The sequence below is a fragment of the Plectropomus leopardus genome, chromosome 8 (genome assembly GCF_026936395.1).
Source record: "Plectropomus leopardus strain MGB_pleo_1.0 chromosome 8, ASM2693639v1, whole genome shotgun sequence".
In the NCBI taxonomy this organism is placed as follows: Eukaryota; Metazoa; Chordata; class Actinopteri; order Perciformes; family Serranidae; genus Plectropomus; species Plectropomus leopardus.
This window is the reverse complement of record NC_142183.1, coordinates 22,284,482-22,296,698: the sequence shown is the minus strand read 5'-3', so window position 1 is coordinate 22,296,698 and position 12,217 is coordinate 22,284,482. Positions and strand designations below refer to the sequence as shown.

Here is a 12,217-nt window from a genome sequence, read left to right as displayed (position 1 = left end):
CAGTGGGTTTGTTGGTTGGGCAACAAAACTATCGGTTAGCTTTAGAAAAAAGATCATGTTTTGGGTTACATTACTTATTCTTCCTTTATGTTAATTGTTTTGCATCAAAACACAGAGTCAACGACCTTGAATATGTAAATGTACTTGGCAATAAAACCGGATTGTGATTCTGATTTCATGAATGTAATTAATGTTAATGTTTACGTGAGTGACATCAGTGCCGACGGTGGTACATAAATTGCATAAGATTATGTAAGACGTAAAGATTTTTTTTTGGCTTTTTATTTTGTTATTACAGTGCAGTCAGAGACTGAGAGGGATGACACACAGCTAAGAGCTGCAAGTAGGAATTGAACCCAGCCGCTGCTAAGGACTCAGCCTACATGGTGCACACGCTCTACTCACTAGAGGCTGATGCAGAATTGGCACATTTAGGTGCCTGCAGTTGGCTGAGTTAGCCCCTTGCAGTGGCAATGTGTGTACAAGCAGTGTATGCAGGGAGGAGGGCCAAGTTTGTTTACAAACCGTAAGTGAAAATGTCTGCATACTATACCTTTAAATATTAATGTCTTCAGTAGGAATCAACAGGCTTTGAACTGAGAGCCTCAGGCTGTGGAAGTCAGAATGTTTTGAGAGATTGATTGACAAACAATGTGTTGGTTGTCATCCTTATATGGGCTTAGTTGCATATAAGAAAAAATATTAAATTCTTCCAGCCTTACACTATAGAGTTTGGTTTAAAAAATAAAGGCACCTTGTCTCTACATTTTATGAATCTTCAGCTCTGCCTCAGCTCATCACTGAAAAATGTACGTCAAATAAAATCAAGCAAATAGAGAAGCTAATAAAGCAGCATACGATAATTGATTTGAAATATACTTTACTGCTTTAAAAGGATTAGCTTAAAAAGGATCTTGGTGAGCTAAGTAGAACAATAGAGGTTACTGACGAGCTTTCACTTAGTCAACATCTTACCAGGAATAGATCTCATCTTCTAAATATCCACAGCAATGAATCACAACCAGACAGAAGTTTTCTCACCTGACACATATCCTGCAGAACAATTTTAGTCCTGCAGGTTTTGATAAAATCTTCTAACAGTGTTGTGCCACAATTTGGTGGAGTCAACACTTAATTAAACCATTTAAATGAGTGTGACTCAGACTTGTAGAACATCCGCTCTATCTGTCGTGACAATGTTTTGTGTCATAAGAATTATGTCTCTGCACTGTTTTGGTTTCTCAATGAGTGTTTTGCGGTCTGAGTGGAAAGAAAAAGCAACACAATAATGGCGGGTAACATGTTGGCAAGGGAGAATCTCATTAGGCTCATACTACGGCAGCTGCTACCGCTCAGCGAGAACAACTGACATCTGGGCAACGTTAGTGCAACCACATGGCCGAGGTTAGCGCTGCGTCGGCGTGAACAGGGAGGGACAGGGAGACGGGCCAACTGTAGCCCATCAACCACCGGCCTGACTCACGGGTCACTGCTTTTAGGAGCCCTCAGACTTATCAAGTCACCCAGGAAGAGAGAGGAAGAGAGAGTAGAGAGATGAGGAGTCTTCCAGGAAGAGAGGAGAAAAAAGGGAGAAATAAGTAAACAAAGCAGGTGGCGGGCGTCACTTACCAGGTTCCCCTCTTCTTCCCATCCTTCCACGCTTTCCTGGAGGCCCTGTGAAAACACACAGACAGAGCCGTAAATCCCCCAAATCAGCACTGCAAGGATGAGCCGAGAGCAACCGAGCAACACTGCTGGTGGTCGTGTGTTGCCTGGCATCAAGTTTGTGTGAGCTGGCAAAGGGCTGAAATATCTGTGCTTAAGTTACCTAAGAATTCACACGCCAGAAACAAAAACAAAATGATGACACAAATCCCATCACACGCAGAAACAAATGTACTGTATGATTTTAGGTCAGAGTGAACGAACTGGACCTTCAGGCGTGTTTAAGACCGATTCATCAGACTCATTTCTCACTGCCTGGGCTTCATCCAGCCCCCTTCCTCTGACCCTGCGGTGATGCAGCTGGTACCACCACCTTTACGGTAAAATGGTTTCTGCTGTTGATGGAGCAGTATGGTGGTGAAAAATAGCAGGAGGGCTGTAGTGAAACCAGGAGATGATGTGGCCAGTGAGAGGGCCGACCGAGAGTCTCAGACCTCATGCTGCTACAAGTCCATGAATCATTTCTACAGCACCACTCATCTGTGTCAGCGCTGGCCCAGTAATTTAACAGTGGTATTGTTTTAAGATATGGTGCATATGACTATACAAAAAAGAAAAAAAACATCACAGGTCTCTGCTCAGGCACAGAAAGATCACCCACCTCCTTCCTCCAGCAGTTGTAACAAGGCATTCAGCCCACCCTCAACCAAAAAAAGGCCATATGTGCAAGCAGCTTGTTACTTCCCATAACAATGTTCATTGTTAGGCAACAACCTCTCATGACTGTAGTAATTATGACAGAAGCAAAGGAGGAAGTAAGGATGAATGGATGGGTCAAAAAAACACAGGACTTTTACCCAGGAGACCAAAGTTTGTGTCCTACGTAAAACCAAAGGTCAATGTAACAAATGTAGATATTTAAACTATACAATTATCTTTTTTCTAAATCTAACCAAGCCGTTTTTGTGTGTAACTGTGACTGTTTCACGATGTTAAGCACATATTCTCTAGCAGTCATATATGTTGTTTTGGAAGTTACTGGCAAACAACCCATACTGTCAAACAACCTGCATGGTATGAGGATTGAAGACAAAAGCTTTGGATTTCTCCATGGAAAAACTTTATTTATGGTTCTGTCGTACAAGAAACACTCTGCATTTAAAGAGTTTACAGAGTGATGTATTTTTAGCCTTTTCTTATCTTATCCAATGTCATTTTTGTGTTGCTTGCCCAAGTATGTTTTTATGCTTCTTAAATCTTACATTTTCCCTTATCATCCCCCTCTACCCTGCAGTACAAAAAGCTTCCGATCCATTATTTCCATGCCCTCTATGTGAATCATCATCTTGTGAGGATGCTGACTCAATCCTTCAACCCATTGTACTTGGAACTCGGAAAACATGACCTTGGACAAAGAAAAGTGCAATGGAACAGTGATACAAGTCGAAATTGGAGTTGGAAACTCTGGCAAAATCCACCAAGCCCAAGTCCGCCAATATAAACACACCTGACATCATAGCAACATGGCATCAGCAACATCATTTATATTACTTTATGTAGTGTTTTATGTAGTGTTTGTCTAATGAAAAGTGCTGCAGCAACAATATAGCCACCATTTGCATTTCCATTCAGTTTATTTGTGTGTAGAATACTATTGGCTGTGGTTTATACGATTCTACTCAGCACCCATTTACACAATGCTGAGCTGTTGTACATCACTTTAATGAGTCAAAACAGTTTATTTATTTTATATACTGTTCCTTTATGCTAATTGCGCTGTGGTAATTGATGTAGCAGGTCCTCTGTTGATGCTTGTGAAACAAAGAAACTTGCAATATAAATATCACTTTGCTGCCGGTGACCATGTTTTCCATAGCTGATGCACAGGGTTACAGTGGTCATTTCTGCTGACAAAATCTATAGTCACCTGCCGGAATTGAGGAACTTCGTTTTGAGTGAAATCAGAGCCAACCCATAGGGCAAGAAAGGTTGACAGCTAAACCAACCGGTAACAATCCACTTCTACTGTTTCCTTCTACGTGCCCACATGCAGCCCTGCTCTTGTAATGAAATGGGAACCATACTGGGTACTGTTCCTGATGCTAAGTGGTTATGGCTGCAGACATGTTTTCCCTATTGTCATTATTGGAGTTGTTGTAGTGGCCTAATCACTTCCTGACTCTGCCAGCCCGTTCAAAGAGAGCTCAACCATGCTCCTCCACCTCCCTCTCGTGTCTACCTCTCCTTCTTTCATCCTTTTTTCCCTTCTTTATGCAACAGAAATACGCTATTAATTACTTTGGAATTGAAGGATTTAAGAAATAGCATGAGAAGAGTTAACTGCTGCCTGTGCTTAAGTCAAAGATTGGCCCGCTCTGCAGTGTACCACTAAACCAGGATTCTACCTAAGTTCTGTTTCTTGTTCTTTATCTGATACAGTTTGTTATTTGTAGTTGATGCCAGACTTTGCTGGCAACAAGAAGAAATAATTTGAATGTATGAGTACGGATTGATGTGATTTAAAAAAAACAAACAAAAAAAAAACCATTTATTTGGCATTGCTGGAGGGAGAGTGAGACCCAAGATTTTTAATACTTCTGTAATTATTACGCAATAGATGTTAAATAACTTGAAGCTGTGCACCTATTGACTCTCATTTGAAATTTATGTTTTAACAATTTTAATAATTTAACACCTCCAAATCTAAGACACAGACGCCAGTTAACATACACACTCTGCCAGCCACAGCATTGATATTGATAGATAATAGTCTCCATATTCCATCTTGGGCTCTACTTCCTCTGATTCAGCCCTTGCAACAAGAATAAACAATTTGAAAGTAAAAAAAAGTTAAATGAGCACAATTTGAGGTGATTTTCCATTTTTTAATAGAAGAAACACATATTTATTTGGCATTGGTGGAGGGAGCCTGAGCCCCGAGATTTTTAATGGCAGCGACTGCTTCTGTAATTATTGCACAATTGATAATAAATAACTCAGCTGTGCACCTATTGACTCTAATTTAAAAATTATGTTTGAGCAATTTTAATTATTTAACACCTCTAAACCTCAGACACAGACGCCAGCTAACACATACTCTGCCAGCCACAGCACTTATATTAACAGTTTCCATATTCCATTATGGGCTCTACTTCCTCTGATTTGGCCCCCACAGCCATAAACAGCAGCGTGGAGCTGTTGCGCTGGGGGCCAAGCGGGATGGGGAGGACAGTTGGGGCAGAAAAATTAACAGTGAAAGAGACATACTGCTCAAAATGACATGAGGGTCCAGGAGAAGAGATGGCGGAGACATCAAAAAAGATGAAGGGAGTCAGTGGGGATGGATGGATGGCTTCACAATCCTTTAAAAATCCATGTACAACAAGGTCATTGGCCTCCTCAAGCAGGGATTATAAGACATGGGTCACAGGGGGCCGTGCCTGCTCTAACTTTATTTGAGACATAAAAGGCAGCCGCCGGCATGCTGACAGGTCAGTCGCCAAAAAGCTAGAGGAGCGGGCGTCAGAGTGACTGAAACGTGGGAGTGTGATTGGTCCTGAGTGGCAGGCTTGAGGGGGAATGAAGGTGGGCGATGACAAGCTGATGTAGGACTGGATTGACCAGAGGAATTAATGGGAAAAACATCAGCACTGGAGAGAGAAGGGTGTGTGTGTGTGTGTGTGTGTGTGTGTGTGTGTGTGTGTGTGTGTGTGTGTGTGTGTGTGTGTGTGTGTGTGCGCGCGTAGGTAGTTCAGATTCCAGAAGGGAGCAGTGAACACATAGGCACTGAGAAACAGACAAACAAACACATTAGCATGAAGACACATGATAGGACTAAGGTGTCAGTCTTGACTTCCTGTGTCGCGATGGCATACCAGACTGAAGAAATGTCACACAAGAACACCAAAATAGATACGGTGTGTACGTTAGCGAGAGTAACAGATAGTCAGGAGGATCATGTTTTACAGTATTTGGTGTGGGTACCAACACAGTTATGGTCGGTATCATAACTTGACTTGATAACTTTTTCTTTCTTCCTCAAGGTCAAAGGTTAGCAACATCAAAAAGGAGACAAATAAAGGTTACATTGTTCTGGTTGATCAGTTGGGTTATACAGTGAAAAGCAGATAAAGGGAAGTGAGGTCAGAAAAACAAGGTCAGTTAACAGATGCAAAGATGGGAGGACAAGTGGTGAAGAGGAGGTTGTCCTTCACGCTTAGGTGTTGAAAACCCCCAGAGAAAGAAAGATGGACCTCCACAACTGTCAGACAGTTAAGAAGGAATACGACATCCTGCACATAGATCTCTCTGAGCGACACACAGACAGTGCTGGACACATGCACACTCTCTCATCATTTGACATGAACATAAATAAGAGCATGTAAGGCGCTGCTATTCTAGTTGTCTTTAGGTCAAGGCTGGTGAACATGGGTGGCCGCGCCTTTGCAATTATGGCTTCTAGGTCTCTGATCTCTATTTCAGGACTTAAAGCTTGCTAGCACATTACCTGTTTATAAATCACCGGTCAGAGTGCACAATTTGGGGAGATTTGGTGATGTCCAGCAGTGATGATTAGAGATTTCAACCAGCTGAAACTTCTGCTGGTTAGAATTCCTTTAGTGTTCATTGTTCAGGAGGTTTTCATTAAGAGCCGAAGTATCTGGAAATATCCTGTCCTCTCCAAAACAAACAGACCAGGTGATTTAAGGCGGTAAAAAAGCTGAATAAAACAGTTTCATGTTAGAAATATGTGTGTCTCCAATGCTGTTCGGCATGTTGGAGGTGGACCATTAGCTAGTGCACGCTCACCTTCTTTCTATAATAATAATAGATCAAGACATTTGGGAGGCTTTTACTGGGAGCCGAATTACTACAGAGGTCACTTTCTCTCCAAATAAAATGTACCCAATGTTCTAAAGTGGTTAAAACAGTGAGTATAGTAGTTTCCCATTAAAAAAATCTGTTTTTCTGATGCTGTTTGGCTCTTCGCTAATAAGCTGCTAACTATGGTGGCCGACGCAAAAATGTGAATGGCCCTAACTAGAGCCAGTATTTGGTGTGTCCGTTTTGGGCCCAACATGGTGATCTCCATAGACAAGGAGATCTCAAAGCATATTTTTTATAGGACAGCTTTTTCATTTCATGCCTAATTTGTAACTTCTGTGTCTTCTTTACTTTTGTTCTGTTTTGCCTCTCTGCACACTATTGTTTCTTAGCTCTCAAATTGTTTTTTATCATTGTTACGATTTTTATTGTTTCATTTTCATGCACTTTGTGGCGCAATTTGTAACCTCATCTAGATAAATGCTTTACAAATACTTATAACTAATACTTATTCCTGTATACAACATGATAATACTCATACAGACAACCACAATATATTGTGTTTGAACTTGTGAGTAGCTGTGTATATGTTTTCAATTGAAGCACTGTACCTCAAGCTAACCCAAAACTTCTCTATAACGTGGGAAAACATGCGGTCCTTAGTTTGACTTAGCGCCAGCCAGCGGTCCCTTTAGGACTGTAAGTGTGTTTATGTGTGTGTGAGAATGTCAAATACCTGAGATTGAGAGAAACAAACATATGGATCTCTGCTAGATTTTCCTGTAATAATCTTTACATGGGATGTTTTGGAGAATGGAGATCGACAAATAATTCAGTGTATCAGAAAGACGCACACAGATAGAGACTCAGATATACTAAGGTATATCCAGTCTTCCTGCTGACAAGTGCAATCGACCTAAGCGGTGTTAGAAGCTATTTCTCCATCAACACTTTCACTGGTTGCACATACACAACCTTTTTGACTTTCTCACACTTTTTCTTCTTCTCCCAAAACAGTAAAAACCACAATTTCTCCCGTGCATGCTACAAAGTTAATCTCAATATGTTCCCTGCATCTACTCCACCTCTGGTCTCTGGACACACATACACATCCTCCATCTGTTCTGCCTGTTTCTCATAGCTCGACTTGATTTAGCTACTGTGACATTTCTCACAAACAAAGTGCTTCCAGGGAACAAAGCGCAGGATTGGAGGAGCGACCTCCCTCCTCCTCTCTTCTTTTTGGCCCCATTTTGTTTAAGCCAACAACTGGGAGCAATAAAGAACCAAATGAAAATAGCAGAATGTGATACTCTGTATGCACAACCACAGGATTTACATCCATCAATCCATCCATCTACCCCCATCCTCTCCCCTCCTTCTCTATTGCATTTCCCCCAAATACTCCTCCTGCAACAGGGGGAAATCTAATTCAACTGGAAAGGAAGAGAAAGGTGGAGTATGTAGGGTGTAAGTAGTGAAGGTCAACTTCTTGCTTCCATGTTAGCTGGAAGCAATGTGTCCCTGTGGCATCTTCTCTCCCACTTAAGGTATATTTCTTAATCCCAGTCACAGATTTCCCCAAATCTCCTTAAATTACAATCACAAAACTTGGAAGAGGTGTCATATATGTAACATTAACTCAAGAGGAAACTAGAGACTTGCTCTTGCTCACTGTTCCATACAGCAAATGTGTGCTCATGAGACAGTAATGCAAAATATGCATTCTGTGATTTAATTGAAGAGATGCTGTCCCCATTTTCCACTTAAGAATTATTCATTATAAATACACAGCATTTGTTTGAAATAACAAACTGAGCATGTTTCACTATTTGTCAAAAACTGAATCTATTTGCTCATTATGAGACGTCCCATTTTGTCCAAATTGCTCTCATTGAAACTGTTTCCTGATCTGAGGATCCCCTTCTTTCAGTTCGTCTTTGCACAAATGGGCACAGCTGTTGAGACTCCTCGTCTGAAAATACTTCTTCCTAACGTCTCCTGATCTGTCAGCGTTTCCCTGTGTTTGTCCAACTTTTGCTCCAATAAGATGGGGGACACATGCTGTGAATGTAAACAGCAACAGAAAGAGAAAAAGACAACGGATGTGATTCACATGGTGATGATTCATTCTCCAGCTGCCCCGTGTCTCTCCTTTGCCAGGTCAGCCCGGGTTCATACCCATACAGTCTCACAGTGGACGCGATCAGATAACCAGTATCAAACAGGAAAGAACAGTTACCTGTAATGAAAACCACATCCCATCAAATCATCTTGTGGTAGCAATGTTGATTTAATAAAGATTTGCACTGCATGTACGTATGAAAGGTATTTAAATTATCAGTGTTTTCTTTCTGCACCTGACTCAAACTACACACTATGGGGCAAATTAACAAAAAATGATCTGTGGTCAGTCATAACACCACGAATTGCACACAACTTGCCACCGGTATCTAGCCAGTCTTAAGGTCCAATTCACAAATGATGTGCTGATGATATTACATTGTAAACGCGGCCATACAGTCTTTCATTTCATTGCAATTATCCATGTGGCAAAGCATAACAGTAGCCTTTGTGCTAAGAACACAGCAAGCAGAATAATGACAGAAAGAAAGAAAAAAAAATTGAGACTACGAGCTACAGGTCCTGACCAATTAGGTGCAGAGGCACTCCTCAAAACCACAGTCAAGAATTTAAATGTGATAAAAAAATAAACCTGCTGGGATTTAATATCCCAGTCAGTCATTGTGCTTCACTAACCACCAGCTCCCTGAAAATAATTCCACTATAACTTTGTGTGGCTATTAGCACTAATCTTTGCAAATGTGTCCTTTGTACTTCACAGAGGTGAAATAGTCTGAAGTTTTATTTCCTCATTACCTGGAGTCCAATAATATAACACTAATTGCAAAATGAATTATTTTTCTTCCTTTAAATAATATTTCCCTTCTATTATGACTTTATTAAAATCCAATATGTAGGAAAATAATGATGTGATTAACCTGGACTTGAACCGGGACGTATGTTTCTTTTCAACATGGGGGTGGGGGCACATATGAAATGGGGGTTTAGGGGTCCTCTGCTAGAAAAAATTGAGCATTAAACACTTTACACTCCCACACATTTCCTGCATTCTGGTGTTTATTATGCACTGATGTGTGCCTTTTCTGCATCAATTTATGGTGTAAATTTCTTTAATTTGGTCAAAATAAAACTCTTCTGCTACTTTACTGTTTTTATTTTAGGGGACAAATGCACATGTTCAAAATATTGAGCGAAGTGTGTCCCCTGTTTCCCCGAGCCCTACAAACATACAGTTATAAAGCTCCAAAAGAAATCCTAATAAAAGTAATTTTGGATTTGGGAGTGGTAGTGCTACTTAAAAAGTGCTCTATCACGGTAAAAGGGCAAATGAGAATGTGTTGTATTTAATTATGTTTTACTGTTGGTGACAGAAGTAATACAGGTATGTTTTTTTTCTTCTTCTTTAACAGTCCAAATCATGTTTATAAGCAATAGTCATTAAATGAGTAAAAGTCCCAAAGTATTCAAATGCAAAACAAGGGTGAGTGTGCTTTTTGAGTTGTTATAGAGGGGTCAGGTTCCTGACAAAAACAAGGCCATTTGCAATGACTGTTGCATGTTCAGCAAATGGTTCAGCATCTTAAAGTTAATAAACCACTTTGGGATCTGTCATTTAGAGCACCAGTGCTTTTATGAAATGGTGTCAAATGAAAGAAGTTACTATATTTTGTTACCCTTATATTTATGTGTGTCTTAACCTTATCAGCCGCACACACATCACTACCATGAACTGTTACTCTTGTGAAATATATAAGTGTGATACATGTTTGAACTTTCGCCTGTGTGGACTGTACTTCACCGCTCTGACTGACGAAATGTGGTTACACAGAAAGAGAGAGATGCTATACGGTAAACATCGCTCTGGTATTCATGCAAAGGTCATCTGCGATTGGGAAATAAGAAGCCGAGAACACATCGGTACCAAGCCGACCTTCCTGTTTTACTTTCAGCATTAAGTGTTGCGTGACTGCAGGGTGGATTTCTCTAAGCTGAGTGAGAGGGCGACTGTGTGAGAGGCTATCTGTGAGTGTATGTGTGTGAGGGTATGGACGCCTATTTCATGCCCCTGTGAGTGTGATCAACATATAGTCTTCAGGACATGCTCTGTCAGAGCTGAGTGACGCTGCTGTAAACCTTGCGTGTGTGTGAATAAGTATGAATGCATGCTCTTACAGCTGCAGGCTTGTTTAGGTGTTTATGTCTGCCGCATTATTCATTCGGTCCTAATGAACGAAAAGCTTATTGTGGCTGCATTTATTTCGATTGCTGTAATAATCTCTGACAGCTCATTTGTGTTTCTGGCGCGACAGAGCTTACATTTGTGAAAAAAATTTGATTACATGTTTATGTTTGCTTGTGAGCATGCACAGGTTTGGAAGAAGGAGAGCCAGACTGCTGTGATGTGTGGCAGGTGGTTTGCGTTGAGTGGCAGGCTGGTGCTGAAAGGCTGCTGGGGTAGTCACCGTGTGTCATAGCTAATGAGGGGTGAAGGCAAAGACGGGCCCACCCCACATGGAGAGACAGATGTAGTCAAAACAATGAGAGTGCCCAAGAAAAACATAGCCAGCACCAGCCGAGCTCAGCAAATAAGAGCAGATCACAACAAAGTGGACAAGAGCACCCAAAGTTCAGCAGCAGGAAGACAAAAGCTTTGTCTTCAGATGCTATACAGGCTCAATGTGAGGCGGAAAAAAGACTGCATGAAGACAGAAAGCAAGATCTCATCCAACAAACTGTTTAACTGAGGTGGTGGGCCATCCATTTCATGACACAGCTCATCCTATGATTAATTCCTTTGGCAGATGATGGCCTAAGCATTAGAAACAAGAGGCTGCAACTAATGATTATTTTTATTTTCAATAAATCTGCCGATTATTTTCACAAATTTTAATTGTTTTTTTATGCAAATGTCAAAAAAATAGTGAAAAATGCTCACCATAATTTCCCAGAGCCCAAAGTGATGTCTATGAATTCCCTCTTTTGTCCAACCAACAATCCAAATCCCCAAAACTCTTCATTTATTATTATAAATAACAAAGAAAAGCAGCAAATTCTCACATTTAGGAACCTAAAACCTGCAACTGCTTTGTACTTTTGCTTACAAAATGACTCACATGATTCTCAATCAAATTAGCTGGAGATGAATTTTCTTTTAATCAACTACTTTCGCTGAATATCAGCCTCTGTGACCATATTTATGGATAATGACTAAATGGTAAACTTAAGTATAACTAGTGCAGCCAGCAAACAGACTTAGTGATGTCAGTTGGAGAGCAGTGTATTGCTGAAGTTTAGAAAAATTTGCCAATAAGCTATTGGTCATACCCACAGACTGTGTGAAAAAGTAAAAGACGCCTTCATGTGTGAAAAGTGACGCCATGAGGTCTTAAACCTGCATTCATCCTAATGGCCAGCAGGGGGCAGCACCACTGGTTGTAAAAAAATAAGTCCAATTGTATAGAAGGCTATTTCATTTATTACATCATTTTCTCATAAATGTCTTCTTTAATACAGCATGATGTTTCTTTTGTAAAGATGGTACCATTTAAAGTAAAACAGACAATAACTCAGGGTATGCTTTAGGGCGTGGCCCTTGTGATTGACCATGGCAGTGTACGATAGGGCTCAGATCCATCCCTCGCTC

The 12,217-nt window shown here is 40.7% G+C and overlaps 1 protein-coding gene across 1 annotated transcript in view; it reads right to left on the bottom strand.

Moving 5' to 3' along the window:
• Window positions 1-12,217, bottom strand: part of LOC148188937 (uncharacterized) — a 120,301-nt gene that overhangs the window by 11,240 nt on the left and 96,844 nt on the right. Inside the window, exon 3 of the mRNA XM_088081442.1 lies at window positions 1,630-1,674. Coding sequence (XP_087937568.1) covers window positions 1,630-1,674 — 45 coding nt within the window. The remainder of the gene's footprint in view (window positions 1-1,629; window positions 1,675-12,217) is intronic.